General features: G+C 46.4%; 1 protein-coding gene and 1 long non-coding RNA gene across 2 annotated transcripts in view; one reads left to right on the forward strand and one right to left on the reverse strand.

The window, feature by feature from the left end:
- Window positions 1–2,169: 2,169 nt before the first annotated feature.
- Window positions 2,170–19,172, reverse strand: LOC133254175 (uncharacterized). Its single transcript, XR_009738587.1, has 3 exons — window positions 18,892–19,172; window positions 17,149–17,233; window positions 2,170–4,785 (listed from the first exon to the last, which is right to left on the reverse strand). It is a non-coding gene; the product is annotated as an uncharacterized LOC133254175 (long non-coding RNA).
- PPP1R14C (protein phosphatase 1 regulatory inhibitor subunit 14C) overlaps window positions 17,464–20,595 on the forward strand; it is a 91,256-nt gene continuing 88,124 nt past the window's right edge. Inside the window, exon 1 of the mRNA XM_061428299.1 lies at window positions 17,464–18,327. Coding sequence (XP_061284283.1) covers window positions 18,010–18,327 — 318 coding nt within the window. The 5' untranslated portion in view covers window positions 17,464–18,009. The remainder of the gene's footprint in view (window positions 18,328–20,595) is intronic.

Consider the following 20,595-nt stretch of genomic DNA (forward strand, 5'->3'; position numbering starts at 1 on the left):
TGGTATGGTATTAAATCTTGAACCTTCTCTAAAACTTCTTTCCTGTTCATCCATCCAGGATTAATACGTGAGCACAGGGTGAACTTCTGGAGTGATGGAGACAGTACACTTTTGGAGCGTTTGCAATAACACTTAGCTGTTCTAATGAACACATGCTGTGCTACTCATCCAGAAGCAGGTGCGTAAGCGAAGTGTGCGGCTCATGGGCCAGATGGAAATAAGTGACGCATAAAATCCATGCATGATATTTGTTTCCCAGAAAAGTGATGCATCGACTAAAGTTTTCCTGAATCGCTTTAAGACATCATTTAATGCCAATAAAAGGTCTGCTATCTAGCTACATCCTGGGACATGTCCTGGGGGTGATCTAATGAGTCTGTAAATAGTCTGTAAACAAACATGATCCATGTATAATCTTAGCGTGAATGAGCCACACTAGCAAAACTCCCTCATTCCCGTTCTAATTTCTCACGTGCACTCAGAAAATTTACTAAAACCTCCAGGAGGTTTGGCCAAAGGAAGTTACGAGTCTTGACCCTGCAAACAAAACCATTGCTGCTGTCATCTTGCTTGTTTGCTTAAAATTTAATCTCATTTATGGTCATTCAAACCATAGCCAGGGGAAATGTGGCATCTGGAAAGATAGCTATTTAAGGAAACAAAGAGTTCAGCTTTTAAAATAGGCCATAGGAATGTATGTGCAATCACTAACTTTCCCTCTTAGGAAGGCAAACCAGCACTGTAGGTGTCTCCCAATGAATACACTATGATCGACACCTTGGCCATAGGATGTTAATATCTGAAAGGATTGTCTATGCCTGCCTGACTCTGGGGAGAGAGTTGAGTAAGTGAGAGCTCTTTGGGTCTGAATAGCAGTTTCATGGAGGAGGATGTGCAGTGCTGGAGTCTCAGGTTTGGAGGAACATGAGTGAGCTATGACCCGGAAGAGCTTTCCCGGCAGTGACTCAGCGGTGCTTCTTCATCTCAAAATGATGCCCAGACACAGTACTCACATTCAGTGGCTCCTTCATAAACATTTACTGGAGGAGGAACTCCTAGTGAGAGGCTGCATTGTGTAGATGGGGCTACACTGGCTAGCTCTGCCCCTTATTTCCTGTGTGGTTTTGACAAGTTACTTAGCCTCTCTGTGTTTCCATTGCCTCATCTGCAAAATGATGAGTTGTGAGGATTAAACAGTGGTTCAGCTGATAGAAAATCTACCTGCGATGCAGGATACCTGAGTTCAAATCCCTGGGTAGGATCTATCCCATGGATAAGTGAATGGCTACCCACTCCAGTGTTATTGCCTGGAAAATTCCATGGGTGTAGGAGCCTGGTGGACTGCAGTCCATGGAGTTGCAAAAAGCTGGACACGACTGCGAGACTAACATTTTCACTTTTTTTTCTTGAGGTGTAAAAGAAACAATTATGATAGTAATTGGCATTTAGCAGTGTTATGTAAGGGTTGCTGTTGTTATTACAGTAGAAGTATTAATATCCTCCTTGAATGCTGACTTTCAGAATGTCAAAGTGGTTCTCCATATTTCATAAGCTCATTAGAAGAGTATAGAAGAGTTATAGCTTATCGAGATGATATTTTCATATCCAAATAGCATTTGATATTTAAATATCTTGAAGTTTTTTTAAATTAACATATGCAGTCGAGTACTTATTCATTAAATTTACTGCTTGCCAAATTCCATGCTAGGTACTAAAGAAACCAAGCAGATACTGAAAGTTAATGTGTTAGTCGCTCAGTTGTGTCTGACTCTTTGTGACCCCATGGACTGTAGCCCGCCAGGCTTCTCCATCCATGGGCTTCTCCAGGCATGAATACTGGAGTGGGTAGCCATTCCAGGGAAACTGAATGGTAAACGAAGTCATTCTTTGTTTTTCTTCTAAGTTTTTATCATCTAAATCCTATTGGTTAAAAAACATTTTTTTTTTTTTGTCCAGTCTCACAAATTTTCTGAAACCACTTTGACTTTGTATCTTAAATATTTACACTTTCATAAACTAGTCCTCACAGGACCCTTTTGCAGCCTTCTTTGGCTTACTAACAAAGCTTCCATTAAAGAAGAAATCAACTGACGTTCAGTGTATTTGTATAAGAATAATTTCATTTTTTTAAATAGATTAGATTTATTTGAAACAGACATTTGAAAAAAGTTCTAAGTGCATTATTTTGACTTGTTTATTTTTCCCCCATAGAGTGAAAAACAGAAGGTGTCTCAACATAGCAGGAGAGTGGGTGATTGAGGGTGCCGAGGCTGTGACCCCTGGGAGGTGCCTCCAGCAGGGCTGGCAGTAGCTGACACAAGCTGTCACTCCCTCTTCTGGGTTCATGAATGCCATGTACCTAATGGCATTCTTCTTTGTAGAGTCTGGATGCCACCTCACAGCCCAGCTCCAAGCAGAGCACTAAGTAACTCCCCCAGGACACAAGGAGTCTTCATTTGAGGTGAGACTTGTTTTCACCCCAAGTCTGCAGGAGACTGTGGTTAGCAGTCAGGTACATGCTTACCTTTAAAGGCTCCGTATCAGTACCTAGTGCTGGGGTAACTCAGTATTACAATCTGGGTGGCTTAAACAATAGAAACACATTGTCTCCCAGTTCTGGAGGCTCCAAGTCCAACACTGGAGATGAGGCAAGGCTGTGCACTCTCCAAAGGCTCTGGGCGAGGATCCTTCCTTGCTTCTTCTAGCTTCTGATGGTCCTGGCAATCCTTGGCTTGTAGGGGCAACCCTGTGATTGTCACCTCACATGGCGTTCTCTGGGCGTCTGCACTCTGTCTTTCTCCAGACACGGTGTGTCTGTATGTCTGTGTGGCCGTGTCTCTTTTCCTCTTGGAAGGACAGCAATCATGTTAGATTAGGCGCCCACCTACTTCAGTATGACCTCACCCATTACATCTACAGTGATCATATTTGCAAATTCAGCCACATTTGTGGAGCTGCTGGTTCCAGAGTGTGGGGAGGTGTGGGTTTAGCACCCAGGACATTGTGGGTGCCTGTGGGCTCTGTGGCAAGATTGTCAGGTGAGGCAATAGGCTCGTGGTTCTAAGAAGGACTTGAATTTAGTGGGCAGGAGCACTATTCAATCTGGTACGGGCTCTTTGTCTTCTGTCTTCATCACACAGCTGGCTTTTCCCCAGCGGTAGTTGCTGGCTTGGTCTTGGAGGGTAACAAAGAGCGCTGGCATGGGAGAGAGGGGGCACAAGTGATGGGCAAAGGCCATGAGAGGCTCTGTCTGCGGCAAAGGGTAGTGATGGTGGATGAGATGGTTGGAGCATCTGGGAGAGGTGGGGCCTGCACACTAGGAAGAAGGGCGCATTTCACCTACTCGCAGCTTGGTTCACAGCTGGATCAACCCACAACTGCCAACTGCCCTGCTTACCATCCCTCCTCCACCGCCCCCCTCCCCACCCCGCGTCCCCTGTGTTGGGTCTGGCTTGTTCCTCTCCCAGCCCGACTGATTGTACAGGACCAACTAGGGGATAGGGACTTCCCTGGCAGTCCAGTGGTTGAGACTCTGCTCTTCCACTGCACAGGTTTGATTCCTAGTCGGGGAACTAAGGTCCTGCCTACTGTGGGGCCAAAAAAAAAAAAAATGGGGCATACAGCACAGTTGGTAAGTTAGATTCTGACCCTGTTTCCTGAAAAGTCTCCACATTTCTTGGTTCACCAGAATCACGAATTTACTAGAAGTTTTATTTTCTAAAATGTCAGCCACAGTCACAGTCGCAGTTCTGCAATATCTGTGGTGACAGATACAGTCGTACCTGGAGGCTTATCTTCACTCATTACGCTCTGCAGCATTCCTGGGCTTCTCTGTACAGAACCTCTTTCTAAGGGTTCAGACAGCCAAAGGGCATCTGTGGAATTTTTAATAATTCTCTCTCTCCGTGGGTTGAGCAGTTGGGGCAGAGAAGGTTAATGCCACTTATTACTTATTCTACAGCTTATTGCCTTGCAGTCTAAACTAAGGACATTATGCACACTCACTTCTTGCCTCATTTTTTGAGCAGTAGCATTGTTGTGGCACCATGTTATAATTTTGCTTGTTTTTCAAACATAATGCATGCAACATAGTAACATAGATTTTTCTGTTATCTTAAACATAAAAGCTGGAAAGAAATACCATTCTCTGCTTTTTTCAACATATTATGTTTCCTAGGATCATCATAATTCTCTGCACAAGGTTCTGACAGACCATTCTCTTCTGGTTAAAATAAAAAATTTTTTCCAGTTAGGTAATTAGATTTCTTGGTGACATGATCAATTTACATATTTATGTAACTTTACAATTATGTCTGATCCTTTTATTATTCCACAACTGAGATGTTTTTGTCTGTCCATAAAGATCCATTCTTTTTATATTTCAAAACAATTGCCAAGTCACATCACCAGTTTCAAACTGTACCGTGAAACTCATACTGTGACTGAATAGTCATTTCTATAGAAATCGACGTCTTTGATTAAGCACTTATGGAGGATTGAGGCTGCTGCTCCTGAGGTCTTTGTGGAGCAAAGCCAGAGAGAGTAAACAAGAGTGAGAAAGAACGGAATAAGGCTGAGAACAGAGGGCAGAGTCTGGGGAGTCATGAAGCTGGTCCCCAAGTGGTCCTGGGCCGTGGCCCCCAACCCTTGCTGCACAGTGGACTCACCTGGGAACTTTCAGCACTGATGCCCAGGCCTGACCCCCAGAGACATTGACTTCATTGATATGAGGTGGACCAGCATCAGATTTTCATCCCACGTGTCAGGGAACCGGAAACTGCACACCTGGTGGATGCCATATATAATTGCCAATTGATTTCAGAGCATCTCAGTTCTTGAAGTAGAGAAGGGGAAAGGAAAAACTTCCTTCCTCACTTAAAAATAAAACCTGACTACTCCAAATCTGGAACCAGACTAGAGATCTCTGTGAGGAGTGGGTTTATGGTCCCTTGAACTCTGCTTGTGCTCCAAGGCTCTCTCACAATGACCCTGGCTCCACCAAGCCAAGCTCCAAAGGAAGGAAAGGGGATGCTCCATGTCTATAACTCCCTGGCTCAGTCCTAGGCTCACAGCCTGGCCCTAAAGGGCCTGTGCAGAACTGAGGAGGCTGGGACTTCTGGGTAAGGTCTTACTAATGACCAGACTGGAAGGTAAAAGATAAGATCACAGTTTCACTACCCAAAAAGCCTCAGGGTGGAAGGCAGGGTCTCTAGCAGCTTGGTTTCTTTCTCTTTCAAATGAGTGGAACTGTCAATCTTGAAGGTAGGTTATCTGCAGGGTTGGGGGCAGGTACTTAATGAGATAGCATTTATAATATAGCATCTGACACATCATTGGGTATCAGTGATGGGGAGCTTTGGGGATTATAAGATTCAAACTATTATAAACCTGTGACACCTGCTTCAGATAAGACTAGCTTGGGACCTGCTAACCTGGTTGTGGGTTCACTTCCCTCTTCAGTTCAGTTCAGTTCAGCTTAGTCACTTAGTCATGTCCAACTCTTTGCGACCCCATGGACTATAGCAGGCCAGGCTTCCCTGGCCATCACCAATTCCTGGGCCTTGCTCAAACTCAGGTCCATCGACTCAATGATGCCATGCAGCAATCTCACCTTCTGTTGTCCCCTTCTCCTCCTGCCTTCAATCTTTCCTAGCATCAGGGTCTTTTCCAATAAGTCAGTTCTTTGCATCAGGTGGCCAAAGGATTGGAGTTTCATCTTCAGCATCAGTCCTTCCAATGAATATTCAGGGCTGATTTCTTTTAGGACGGACTAGTTTGATCTCCTTGTGGTCCAAAGGACTCTCAAGCGTGTTCTCCAACACCACAGTTCAAAAGCATCAAGTCTTCGGTGCTCAGCTTTATTTATGGTCCAACTCTCACATCCATACATGACTACTTGAAACACCATAGCCTTGACTAGATGGACCTTTGTTGACAAAGTGATGTCTCTGCTTTTTAATATGCTATCTAGTTTGGTCATAATTTTCCTCCCAAGGAGTAAGCATCTTTTAATTTCATGGCTGCAATCACCATCTGCAGTGATTTTGGAGCCCAGAAAAATAAAATCAGCCACTGTTTCCACTGTTTCCCCATCTATTTGCCATAAAGTGATGGAGCCAGATGCCATGATCTTAGTTTTCTGAATGCTGAGCTTTAAGGCAACTTTTTCACTCTCCTCTTTCACTTTCATCAAGAGGCCCTTTAGTTCTTCTTCACTTTCTGCCATAAGGGTGGTGTCATCTGCGTATCTGAGGTTATTGATATTTCTCCCAGCAATCTTGATTCCAGCTTGTGCTTCTTCCAGCCCAGGGTTTCTCATAATGTACTCTGCATAGAAGTTAAATAAGCAGGGTGACAATATACAGCCTTGATGGACTCTTTTCCTATTTGGAACCAGTCTGTTTTTCCATGTCCAGTTCTAACTTTTGCTTCCTGACCTGCATACAGGTTTCTCAAGAGGCAGGTCAGGTGGTCTGGTATTCCCATCTCGTTCAGAATTTTCCACAGTTGATTGTGATGCACATAGTCAAAGGCTTTGGCACAGATATACCCAGCCCCTTTGCCTTGTGCTGGAGCCCACTGTAATGCAACGCAACACACAGTACAACACGACACAACGCAGTGAAGCCAACAGTCCTCAGAGACATACAGGAATAAGAGGCGGATTTTTTTCTTTTTTCTCTTGTTATTTTTAAAACATAATTTTATGAGTACATTTATTTATTTGTTTTTGACCATGCTGGGCCTTCGTTGTGGCTCAGGCTTTCTCTAGTTGCAGTGAGTGGGGACAACTCTTCTTCGGGGTGTGTGGGCTTCTCATTGTGGTGGTTTCTCTTGTTGCAGAGCACAGGCTTTAAGGCACAAGGGCTTTGGAAGTTGTGGGTCCCGGGCTCTAGAACACAGGCTGTGGCACACGGGCTTGGTTGCCCAGAGGCATGTGGGATCTTCCTGGATCAAGGATGGAACCCACGTCTCCTGGATTAGCAGGCAGATCCTTTACCACTGAGCCAGCAGGGAAGCCTGGGATGTGGATTTCTAAAGGAAGGAGTCTTGTGCCATCCTCCATAGCACATGGTGGGCAGAGTGCAGAGGCTACACAAGTTTCTCAGAAGGTGAAGCTTCTGGGTCACTAGAATCAGCCCTGTTCTAACAGAGATTTCCAGAGGAGGAAGTGAAGACCAGCACCTTATTCTCCCAAGCTGGAGGGCAATGCCCCATTATTATTGCTATTGATATTATTACAGCTATTAGAGTTGGTAAGTCACTCATCATGACAACATGGGACCTGTGGCACAGGGATTTTCAGAGGGTTGTTCCTGAGCTGGTGCCAGTGGTTGGTCTGGTCTGTTTCTGGGTCATGGCAAGATAAGCACAGAACGTGAGAGTAGACGTTTGAAAAATTTTAGAGACAACCGATGTTGCCAGGGGACCAGTGGTACAGACAGGGGTCAGACAGCAGGGTTTGGAGCAGTCTGAGCGCTGTGACACTTGCTTGGTGAGTCGAAGACGACACTGGCTGCAGATTAGCTGTGCACATGTATATTGTCACCCTGCTTATTTAACTTATATGCAGAGTACATCATGAGAAATGCTGGGCTGGAAGAAGCACAAGCTGGAATCAAGATTGCCAGAAGAAATGTCAATAAACTCAGATATGCAGATGACACCACCCTTATGGCAGAAAGTGAAGAGGAACTCAAAAGCCTCTTGATGAAGGTGAAAGAGGAAAGCGAAAAAGTTGGCTTAAAGCTCAACACTCAGAAAACGAAGATCATGGCATCCGGTCCCATCACTTCATGGGAAATAGATGGGGAAACAGTGGAAACAGTGTCAGACTTTATTTTTCTGGGCTCCAAAATCACTGCAGATGGTGACTGCAGCCATGAAATTAAAAGACGCTTACTCCTTGGAAGGAAAGTTATGACCAACCTAGATAGCATATTCAAAAGCAGAGACATTACTTTGCCAACAAAGGTCCATCTAGTCAAGGCTATGGTTTTTCCAGTGATCGTGTATGGATGTGAGAGTTGGACTGTGAAGAAGGCTGAGCGCCAAAGAATTGATGCTTTTGAACTGTGGTGTTGGAGAAGACTCTTGAGAGTCCCTTGGACTGCAAGGAGATCCAACCAGTCCATTCTGAAGGAGATCAGCCCTGGGTGTTCTTTGGAAGGAATGATGCTAAAGCTGAAACTCCAGTACTTTGGCCACCTCATGCGAAGAGTTGACTCATTGGAAAGGACTCTGATGCTGGGAGGGATTGGGGGCAGGAGGAGAAGGGGACGACAGAGGATGAGATGGCTGGATGACATCACTGACTCAATGGACGTGAGTCTGAGTGAACTCCGGGAGTTTGTGATGGACAGGGAGGCCTGGCGTGCTGTGATTCATGGGGTCACAAAGAGTCGGACACGACTGAGCGACTGAACTGAACTGTGGAACCATGCCTTGGTCCATGATGACCTGGTCCTTTACCACACACAGATGGCCTGAGGTGGTAGCCTTTGGAATCATTTCTCATTTTGCAGATGGAAAAACAACTGCTCAGCCCACGGCAAAGTTAGGTGAGAGGAGAACTGGAGTCATCATCGGACTTCACACCTGATTCCTCAGCCACTGTCTCATAACAGCCTCAAACCAACAAGGTGTTGAAAAGCTGAAACTAAATACTGAAAGGGGGTTAGAGCTCCAGCTGGTGTGTGGGCCCTGGGGAGAACAGAGAGACAGTTATTTCTTTTGTTTACTATGGAAACATAGTAAAAACCCTGGAGCATCTCTGTAGAGGGGAGAAGTGTGATTTCCTGTGATTTTAAAAGAACAACCACCACCAGATTGAGCCTATACTGAGGAGGGATGGGAGAGACCTGTATTTCTGTATATTTGTATTGGAGAGCCAAGGAGGGGGAAAATAGCATATAGCCAGAAGTGGAGATTAGTTTCACTCATTCCCTATTTTGGGGCACCTAACATGTGGTAAGCACACTGTTCTTGGTGCTGAGAATATAAACTCCAATTAGCCACCTCCTCCTCTTTCAGAGTTTACAATCTAGTGGGAGGGACAGATGACTTAACAGACACCTTCTGCTGACAATGAGAAGCCTAGTGCTACTACTGTTTTGAAAAATGAAAGTGAAGTCGCTCAGTCATATCCGACTCTTTGTGACTCCATGGACTGTAGCCTGCCAGGCTCCTCCATCCATGGGATTCTCCAGGCAAGAATGCTGGAGTGGGTTGCCATTTCCTTCCCCAACTACTGTTTCAGGAAGTGGAAAAAGTGAACAGTGGAGTCCCTGCCCTCATGAAATTTACATTTCTGGTGGGAGTGTGAGTCAGTTAACAAGTACAGATGCACTTTTCAAGAAGTCATACAAATAAGAAGGAGAAAAGAAAGTGATTAAGGAGTGAGAGGATGCAAAGAGGAGGCCTGTTGAGGAGGTGACCTTGGAGCAGAGACATGATCACAAAAAGGCTTGATGGGTGATGTGACAGATGGTGGCCAATGAGCAGACATGAGAGCAACACCGAGCTGAGACCAAGGACATCTTGAAGAGCTTAGTCCAGGAAGTGAGACCTGAGATGATCCTGGAGGGGGTGAGGGGTCAGCCTGGCACCACGGGGAGCTCAGTAGGGGTGTATAGGCACAGGTAAAAGTTGATGGTGAGTGTTCTGTATTTGGGAATCCACGTTCAGTGAGATGTTGGGCAGAGTGAGGTATGTATGTGTATGTGTTGGGATGCGGCATGTTTGAACAGATGCTGGAGCAAAAAGCAAGGGCCAGAGCAAGAAAAGCCTGTGTGCAATGTGAGGTTGTTCATACTTTAGCCTGAAAGAAATGGGGGATATGGAGGGATTTTTTTAAGCATAGGATCTTGATCACATTTGCTTTCATAAATCTGTGGGAGCAGTATAGAGAACAGATGGAAGGCAGGTCATGAAGACAAAGTAGAACACAGGAAACATCCAGGGGAGAGTGTGAAGACCAGAGGAGGAGGCAGATCTTAGATCCAGACAAACACGGGACCATAACGATGTGCTTATTGATTGGACAAGGTGGACAAGAGAATGAGGGAGACGGTTCTCAAGTTTCTAGATTAAACAAAGAAGTGAATGGTGCTAAGTAGTCTTGGCAAAAGGAAACTAGGAAAAGGAAGTAGGTCCTAGGAAGTCGATGATGTTGTTTAGAATTTGTTAATTTGAGGTGACTTCAAGGCATGTAGGTGAAGGCGCCAACTGAGTAAGCAGTGGCTATGTGTGTTTGCCTCCACTTATTGGAACTTGTCGATGGGAATGCTGAGTCTGCTGTGTCATGACTGGAGCAGGTTCCCTGTGGAGATATTTCCCACCGTTCTCTCCACATCCCTGGAGTCAGGACATGCCTATGGCCGTAATTTCTCTGTGACATTATTGGCACTATGGTGAGTTCTCTCTGCGGTGTTCAGGATCCCTTCATACCTAACAGCAGGCACTGTTCTAGGTGCTTTTTCTCCAGGTGCCCATTCTCCCTCAGAACAACCTGGGAAACAAGAGCTGCTGATCCTTTTATGGATGGACAAATGGAGGCACAGCGAGGTTAAGTAACTTGCCAAGGTCACACAGTGCCTAAGCGGCAGAAGTGAGGTGGAGTCGCTCAGTCGTTTCAGACTCTTTGTGACCCCATAGACTGTAGCCTGCCAGGCTTCTCTGTCCATGGGATTTTCCAGGCAAGAGTTCTGGAGTGGGTTGCCATTGCCTTCTCCACAAGCGGCAGAGGTCAGATTCAATCCAGGCACTTGGGATACGGGCTTTGTACTGGGTTTTTGTTGCTGTTGTTGTTCAGTCACTAAGTTGCGTCCCCTGCGTGGACTGCAGCACGCCAGGCTCCGCTACCTAGTTCTATCCTCCAGTTCTCCACTATCGCCCTGAGTTTGCTCAAATTTGTGTCCACTGAGTGGATGATGCTCTTTAACCATCTCATCCTTTGCCTTCAATCTTTCCCAGCACCCTATTGTTGCCCTGAGGCTGGAGACTCTACCAATCCCTGATGGCCTTCTGTCTTTACCCTCCAGGGACTCCCCCATTTCCTGAGGGAGTGTGGAGGTTCAGCAAAGGCCCATGCTCTTGTTCAGAACATTCCTTTTTAGTTCTTTTGCAGGACTTCCAGGAGGATCACACTCAAGTTCTGTGTTAGTCATTTGGGGTAAAAATTGTTGACCAGAACACTTCATTTAATAGTGACAGAAAGAGAGCACTGGAGAAATAAACCATGCTGGAGTGTGCCAGGATTAATGCTCGTAGGTATGGTTCTGGCTGACAGCAGCTCTTTTCCAATTCTGGGTTGCAACCCTTTAGTAGGTTGGGAAATCTGTTTAGGAGATTGTGAGCAGCAGTCTTTAAAAATAATAGAACAGAACAGAATAGGATGTGTCAGAGTGTATTACATGTAATATGGGTAAGTTATGTGTGTAGACGTATATTTAGGTCATGCCAGAAATGTATTTCTTATTGTGGTTTGTGGTAAAAAAATGTTTGAATGAACTGGGCTAGAGTAGCTTTTACTGTGCTAACCATCCATGACCAAAACAACATTCACTGTACTGTTTTGCTCTCAAATGAATTGCGATCAATATATATTTGTGTTGTTGTTACTTAGTTGCTAATTCAAGTCCGACTGTTTGTGACCCCATAGATTGCAGCCCACTGGGGTCCTCTGTCCATGGGATTTCCCAGGTTCTTTACCACCGAACCACCAGGGAAGCCCCCTGTATCTGTGTACTTTAACAGTACACATACTCGCATAGTGCATGGGCACTAAAGCTGATGTACCTGCAGATCTAAAGCTTGGACCAGGATTCTGCTGGAGATTGTTCATCTGGAGAGGCTGTGACAGGTGGATGGTAGGTTGTCAAAGTAGAAGATTCATTAGGGGACAAAGTCACCTTGAGTGAGCGTATGAATGAATAAAGAAGCAGAGGGAAGAACCCTGGAGAACCGCTTACCTTGAAGGTGGAGGTGTAGGAAGAGGAGTTCACCAGAATCACTGTGATGGGCTTCCCAGGGGGCACGAGTGGTAAAGAAAGTGAAAGTGAAAGTCGCTCAGTCGTGTCTGACTCTTTGAGACCCCAAGGACTATACAGTCCATGGAGTTCTCCAGGCCAGAATACTGGAGTGGGTAGCCTTTCCCTTCTCCAGGCGATCTTCGCAACCCAGGGATTGAACCCAGGTCTCCCGAATGGCAGGTGGACTTTTTACCAGCTGAGCCACCAGGGAAGCCCCGTGGTCAAGAACCTGCCTGTGATGTAAGAGACAAAGAGACACGGGTTTGATTCCTGGGTCTGGAAGATCCCCTGGAGGAGGGCATGGCAACCCACTCCAGTATTCTTGTCAGGAGAGTCCCAAGAACAGAGGAACCTGGTCACAAAGAGTCGGACATGACTGAAGCAACTTAGCATGCACGGATGCACGGTGATGGAATAGACAGAGGTGGGAGCAAAAGCAGGAGGATGTTGGCCAGGAGAGATTCAAGATTGTCAAGTGTGGCAGGAGCTCAAAGTAGAGAAGAGCTGAAAAAGCACAGACTGAATTGAGCGACATGGAGACCTTGCTTGGCAGCGGTGGCAGTCACACTGCAGAGGGCTGAGTGTGAGCGAAGACAGAGATGTTGGGGAATGGACAACTCTTCCAGAACACTGGACAGGTAAAGAGGGAGGGCAGGAGGCCATTGGCTGGAGAGGGGAGAATCGGCTTCTCTCAAGAGTTTAGTCTCACAGAAAAAGACAAAATATTTGATAAGCGAGGCTTACAGGAAGCCACAGGGATACTTAATCTTTGTTAGAAGGGATGCAATGAAGCTATGGGTTTCTCCCCCTGGTTTTCATCATCTCTGAACTGTCACATAAGAATTTCTGTTAATTGCTAAGACAAAGAACTGTGACAGTGACTGTTGTTGATTCTGGTTATTTATGCAAATAGTGGCTAAGTTCATTTAGGAACTATGATTTCAAATTGTAGTACATAATACAATCAAATGCCCAGAATTAGGAAAGGAAAAAAAAAGTCAGTGGGGGAAGGGGAGATGAAGTAGTAGCCAAAAGGAAACTACACTTATATAGGTTAACAATATCACTTCCCTTACTCCATAAAGAACAATGAAATAATGGGTTATATTCTGAAAACTAAAAATACTGTGAACAGTTGATAGAATCCCAAGGAACAGGTGATATTTTCTCTACTTTTATAATGAAAAACAGACTTATTAAGTTACTTTTTGTTTGTCTTTTTGCTTTATCGCATCTTTGAGAGAAATCAGGGGCAGGCATCATATCACAGACCTGTATGAGTCAAGATAAGATTCTCTGTTGAGGTCTGTAGCTTTAGGGGCTGTAATTATCACAGTCTCAAGGTAGATTCCCAAGTATTGCATAATTATTGCGACAATTAGCCTTTAAAAAATAAGGAAATTGGGTCTAAGTATGAACATTTGTATTTTAGTCCTTCTTTCCTCCAGGAATGAAGAAAGCCCTGGGACCCTTGATTTTCACCCTTTTCTAACAATCTTTAGCTAGGATTTTTCCAGTAGTCATGTATGGATGTGAGATTTGGATTATAAAGAAAGCTGAGCGCCAAAGAGTTGGTGCTTTTGAACTGTGGTTTGGAGAAGACTCTTGAGAGTCCCTTGGGCTGAGGGGAGACCCAACCAGTCACTCCTAAAGGAAATCAGTCCTGAATGTTCATTGGAAGGACTGATGCTGAAGCTGAAACTCCAATACTTTGGCCACCTGATGCAAAGAACTGACTCATTTGAAAAGACCCTGATGCTGGGAAAGATTGAGGGCAGGAGGAGAAGGGGACAGCAGAGGATGAGATGGTTGGATGGCCTCACTGACTTGATGCACATGAGTTTGAGTAAGCTCCCAGGGAGTTGGTGATGAATAAGGAGGCCTGACGTGCTGTGGTCCTTGGGGTCACAAAGAGTCGGACACGACTGAGAGACTGAACTGAACTGATTAATTGTTTTTGATTAACTGCCATTAAAAAATTATTTACATTAGAAAAGAAAGGGTTTGCCCTGAACAAATTTATGCATAAGTCTTGTAGATAATGAATTTAAATATTCATCTGTGTAAATGGTTTCTGGCCTGGAAATGATTCCCTTGCTCCCAAATACTTTGTCTTCAGTATTTGAAATCTGCAAAAAATAGTAATTCTATGATCCATCAAGATTTGAACATTGAGTTTTGATTATTCAAACATGGAGAGTTGTGTGTGTGTGTGTGTATTTGTGGTGGGAATGGGGCTGTGCAGTTCACTTTGAATGTAAATTATATCCTGGGGACTTCCCTGGAAGTCCAATGGTTAAGACTCCCAGCTCTCAATGCAGGGGATACAGATTCGATCCCTAGGCAGGGAATTAAGATCCCGCATGGCCCACAGTGTGGAAAAACAACAACAAAAAGATGTCCATGGTAAATTCTTAAGTTAAAAAAAAAAAAAGGTAAATTATGTTCTGGGTAGAGCTATAGGATTTATAGAAAGAGGAGACTATTGTTTAGTTCAACTTATAATTCCAAGTCAAGGTGACTCATTTGGGCATCTGAAGGTCAGTGTACCTCTGGAAGGAGGCTGACTCCTCCCTGGCTATTTTTCTACAAGTTAGGATGAGAAAACTCTAAATTCCTTCTTAAATGTCTCTTAGTACTTGTCACTTTTGAAGTCATGAAAGTGAAAGCTGAATTTTAAGCATAAAGGAAAAAGCATCTTATACAGTGAGAAAAAACTGGCACAAGAAATTCTCAGAAAGAACTTAGCGAATTTTTATAAATCCTTTGAAGTTATTTTCGAATGACTGAATTCATTGTCCAAAGACTCAAAATAAGGAGTTGGAATTTCCCACTCTTTGCCACACTCCTGATCCCAGGCATAGTTTTCAAAATAAATGGGAATAGCCAGGCCCCAGTGCCAGAATGAGGCTGAGGTTTTATATAGTTTCTCCCTCATGAAGTACAATTTTAGCTGTTTTTGTTTTGAACGAAATTCTCTTGGTTAGTCCAGTTGGTTAAAGCTGGTGCTCGCTAACTTGAATAAGTGCCAGATGTCTAGCGGGAGACAAGCTTAGTCTCTCTCTGGGTTGGGGGGAGAGTCTTGTTGATCACTGCCTACCCTCCTCTGCCTCCTCAGCCTGGCTGACAAAGCTCCTTTTTGTTGATGTGCTTGCCCTCTTGGTTATGAGCACAGGGTTTAAAATGATCTACCCCCTAAGGCAGGTGGGGGTGGAGGTCATGGGGAGAGTTCTCAACAGTCTCTAGGAGCAAGTCAGGGTAGCTTTGTCTCCCTTCTCCATGAGTAGCTGGGTAGGAAACCTACCACCTTAAGGACAGTTGGCCTCTTCCAGGGGGCAGGGATTTTAGCCTCAACCCCTTCTAATTATGAGAAGGGTCCAAGACCTAGGGACTTTCCAGGTGGCACAGTGGTAAAGAATCCCCCTGCCAATGCAGGAGAAGCAGGAGATGTAGTTTCAATCCTTGGGTTGGAAAGATCCCCTGGAAGGGGAAATAGCAACCTACTCTAATATTCTTGACCAGATAATCCCATGGACAGAGGAGCCTGGCAGACTAGTCCATGGGGTCACAGAGTTGGACAGAACTGAAGCGACTGAGCATGCATGCATCAAGACCTATACCAGTCACCTTTTTTTCCCACACAATCCCCACTAGATCTTTCTTTTCATTCTGCAAGGCCAGACATGTCCCAGTGTTGAACATCAGGCATGGAATGCTTTAGGAAAATCCCTTCACAGTCATGTTCCGGCTGGAAAACCCCAAACGAAAGAATAAAGCAGACACAAACCTGGGTAGAGGAAACCAGGGAACCAGAGGCAAAGCCAGAAGAGTCAGTACAAAGCTCTGGCCACTTTTATTTCCAGTGTCTTTAAGTCTTTATAGCTGTGAGTCTAAAGGCCCAGCTAGAATCCTCTCCATTGAAGAAAGTGTTCAGAGGAAATTGACTTGATTCTTAATCTCTGAGAAACTCGGGTAGTTGCTAGTAACCTTTGCTGCTGTGCTGTCCAACTCTTTGTGGCCCAATGGACTGTCCACCAGGCTCCTCTATCCATGAGATTTTTCAGGCAAGAATACTTGAGTGGGTTGCCATTTCCTTCTCCAGAAGGGGATCTCCCCAGCCCAGGGATTGAACCCAAGTTTCCTTTGTCTCCTGCATTGGCAGCCAGATTCTTTACCACTGAGCCACCTTGAGAAGTGCCCAGTAGCATTTAAAAGAATTTTGTACAAGCAACTTACTTGTGTTTGAGTATCTTTATGATTTTTTTCAATGGTCTGAACAGAAATGTATTGTTATGTACCAATACCACATAAATATATGTCTCCCAATAATTTTATACACATACACACGCAGTTTTCTGCTTATAACTTCTGCTCCATCTCCTTGCCCTAAACCTTATAAGAAACTCATTCATTTATAACTTTTCCTGGATGTATAGGTTGGTCATAAGTTTCCTTCCTGACCAACCTAGACAGCATATTAAAAAGCAGAGACATTACTTTGTTAACAAAGGTCCGTCTAGTCAAGGCTATGGTTTTTTCCAGTGGTCATGCATGGATGTGAGAGTTGGACTTAAAGAATGCTGAGCGCAGAAGAATTGATGCTTTTGAACTGTGGTGTTGGAGAAGACTCTTGAGAGTCCCTTGGACTGCAAGGAGATCCAACCAGTCCATCCTAAAGGAGATCAGTCCTGGGTGTTCATTGGAAGGACTGATGTTGAAGCTGAAACTCCAGTACTTTGGCCACCTGATGTGAAGATCTGACTCTTTTGAAAAGACACTGATGCTGAGAAAGATTGGGGGCAGGAGGAGAAGGGGATGACAGAGGATGAGATGGTTGGATGGTATCACCGACTCAATGGACATGGGTTTGGGTGGACTCCGGGAGCTGGTGATGGACAGGGAGGCCTGGTGTGCTGCGGTTCATGGGGTCGCAAAGAGTCGGACATGACTGAGCGACTGAACTGAACTGGCTGTGTAAAGTTTTAAAAGTAGTCTCTGCCGTTATTTTCCTAGCTAAAAGGAGGTTGTCTGGCAATGGTATTGAGAGAGGAAAGGCGGCCGTGCAGGGAATACTACAATACCAGAAATGGAAGACCGGGAACCAGCAGGAACTCACAGAGAAAGATTTGCGTTCCCAGTCTCTTGCCCAAGAGACAGCGAGTCTTCCGACCTTTAGATATAAAGATACCTTCATGCTCTGCCTATGAAGAAACAAGACACGGTGTAAGAGGAGAAAAACTGGTCTGGAGAGTATTTTTCAAGCGCGGGATTGCCTCATGGCACAAACATCGCGTAGTCAATTTTCTCACAAACCGAGGGATAAAGCTGCATGAATAGGGATGGGTGTTTGGAGCGGTGGGGTGGGGCCAGGAAGGGAGGAGACATGTCCCCGCCCTCCCAGGAGGCGGGAGGGAGAGGAAAAACCTTTGCCAGGGACCTGCGGCTCCGTCCCTTCCCGCGTCGCCTGCCCCCCCGGCGGTCGCCAGTCCCCCGGTAGCGCTGGCCAAGGCCGCGGGCGGCGGTGGGTTTCCTGCGCTTCGGGACGGCGGGAGAAGAGCAATCCTTGTGTCCCGGAAGACAGAGCACGGTCATCCGCGCAGAGGACCATCCCTGGCAGCAGACCCTCGCCAGTCCTCCCGGTGTCCACACCCCGGCGCCCGCGTCGTCTGCGCGCCCACATTCGCTCCGCCGCGCGCAGCTCCCACGCCCCTGGCTGCTGCCTACCAGGCGAGGGATCCGCCTCCCCGGTTGGACAGAGAGGGTCGTCGGCGGCGTCTTTAAGGCTGCGTCCCCGCCCCTGCCTCCTCCCCGCCCTCCCCCGCCCGCGCTCCTCCAGACCTCCCCGGAGCCGGGGGCTGCGAGGAGCAGGTGCCGGCGAAGCCCTCGCATGCCGCTGCCCGGCCCGAGGTGGTAGCGGCGCCCGGCGCTCCGCCTGCCCTCCTCCGGGCCGCACTTCGGCTCCTACGCGCGCGGGGACATGTCGGTGGCGACGGGCAGCAGCGAGGCGGCCGGCGGGGCCGCGGGCAGCGGTGCGCGGGTTTTCTTCCAGAGTCCCCGGGGCGGTGCCAGCGGCAGCCCGGGCTCGAGCAGCGGCTCGGGCTCCTCCCGGGAGGACTCGGCGCCCGTGGCCACCGCGGCTCCCGCCGGGCACGTTCAGCAGCAGCAGCAGCAGCAGCAACAGCGGCGCCACCAGCAGGGAAAAGTGACGGTAAAATACGATCGCAAGGAGCTTCGGAAACGGCTCGTGCTGGAGGAGTGGATCGTGGAGCAGCTGGGACAGCTGTATGGCTGCGAGGTACCTGGGCGCGGGGTCGGGAGGGTCGCGGGGCGGGGGGCAGGCTCGCGCACCTGGTTGTGCTAACACAGGAATTCTCCAGGGCTCCGGCTCCCAGCTGCGCGCCGCCCTGGTTCCTGGGGACCGAGGGCTGGGAGCGAGACGCGGCGCGTTCTCTCCCCAGGGTGCCCTCAGGTGCCAGGGCTTACCCTGCTTAGATTCAGCTGCGTGGTGCCCAGAGAGCTGGGGGCCCCGTGATGATTGTGGGTAGGTCGGGTCTTGCTCAGCGCACTGCCTTCCTCCCAACCCCGGGCTCTCCTCGGCTTCAGGGGCAGCTTCCCAAAGTGGGGCTCGGAGGGGCTCACCCAGCTGTGCCCAAGAACAGGACTCCTTGCTAGGATCCTGGCAACACCGAGTTTTGTGGAGAGGGAGCAGGGAAGAGACTGAAAGCCGCTTCACCGAGAGGAGAGGTTCTGGGGATCCCAGAGGCCCCCTGCGTTCTTGAAATAATATCACGAAACCATAAGCTGAATGCTTTCCCTGTTCCAGCCAGCCCCGACGCGTGTCCCCACGATTTGTCCTTACCTTACCAAAGCTGCACGCGTTGAGCTTGTTGAAGCAGGTTTCTTTCTTCCTACCCAGTTTCAGTTACTCCCGTTGATGGGCGCAGAATGAGAGCCTTGGGCAACCTGGAAGGGTGCGGGGTGGAGGAAGGGAGCCTGCGGGTGTGCTGGGAATTCCCCAGCTCCCCCTCCGCCGCTACATTTACTTCCCACAGTTCAGGGGCTAAGCCTGTACGCAAGTCTGCCGCGTAAGGAGAAATGGTTGATGTATTTTTGGAGAAATATTAAGAACAAACTGTAACAAAACTGTGCTTACCGAAAAATGACCGAAGCTAAAATGCTCCCCCAGGAGTCTTCTTAATGGCAGTAATTATAAATGAAGTATTCTACTTCTCTTAAGGGAGTGGAGTTTGGAAAGGGTGGAAGGATGAAGAGGGTTAATAATTAAGGATATGGCTTCTGAGTTAAAGCTGGGTTTGCGTTCATCCGGCTGTTACCCTCTTCAACAAAAATGAAAGCCAGATGAACCCACTGGCTTTTCCTCTGGTTTGGATTTCACACATTTTATGGCCTATTGTGAATACCTATTTTTCCTTAATATTCTCATCGAGCGAGGAAACAGCGTTCTCATTACGGACTCCTGATGAATGATTATGATATAATGAGGCTTGACTATATGACTAATGGCCTTGTAAAAATATATTGTTCCTCCAGCCCAGCTCTTATAAAAGCATTTTAATTGCGTAAATAAAAACTGGCCCAAATCCAAAGTGTTTATGGTGTTTTTTAAATAGAAAGTTGGCAAAACTCTTTAAAGAAACAATATATTTTATTTCGACAGGATTACTGTGGGGGTGGATGGAAGACTCAGTCTTGCCTCTGTAGAATCCAATTAGTTTTCATTTATTTCATAGTAGTCTTTATGCTCCCTTTTGGGTTTAGAGAAGATTTGGGTTAATAGAGAAACTACTGTTGAAATTAACCGTGCTTTAGTAATGCTCCTTTTATGGCAGACCAATTACATATAGCTTGGGTAAGAGTTCCAGCCTCTTAGCAAGGTTGGTAAATCATGTATTTTCAAAATTCTTCTGAGTAACTGGTAAAAAAAAAATGGAAGATTGAATGCTCATTGTATTAAACATGTAGATTAGGTACCTGTTTTAAAGGGTAAATATGACCTTGAATCTTTCCCTTGTGCTTCTCACATTTCAGACCTCCACATATAGCGAACAGCTAAAGATCTGAGAGGTTTTGTGGTAAAATGACACAAGGTGCTCCATGCTGCCGGCTTGTTATTAAAGTGTGGCAGGCATTTCTATTCATTTGCTTGTTCTGTCTTGTTAGGTTGAAGAGCTATAAGTCATGTTGGCAATTTATAAATACCATGCTGATGCTACACCTTCACTGAATAATAAAAAGCCTGTGGACTAATAAGTAGCCATATAAAGGACTGTCTTCTTCCATCTCTTTCTCCACTAGTAGGGCTCTATTTTTAGCTTCAGCTCTCTGGTCTGATAGCCTCTCCTCACTGATAGTTTCAAGTATTTCAGCCTCTGGTGTGTAAATTGAGAAGGACCTAGCTGGTTTGTAGCTCTGAATCTCCTGAATATGAAGGTTAGTAAATGTTCAAATGGTGTGTGTGTGAAATTGACATGGAAAGCCAACTTGCCAGACTTCAGCTCGGCCAGAGGCTTGAGCTGTCTGCCAGGTTGGGTGCCTTCTAGAT

Source organism: Bos javanicus, chromosome 9 (assembly GCF_032452875.1).
Source record: "Bos javanicus breed banteng chromosome 9, ARS-OSU_banteng_1.0, whole genome shotgun sequence".
NCBI classification, from domain to species: Eukaryota; Metazoa; Chordata; class Mammalia; order Artiodactyla; family Bovidae; genus Bos; species Bos javanicus.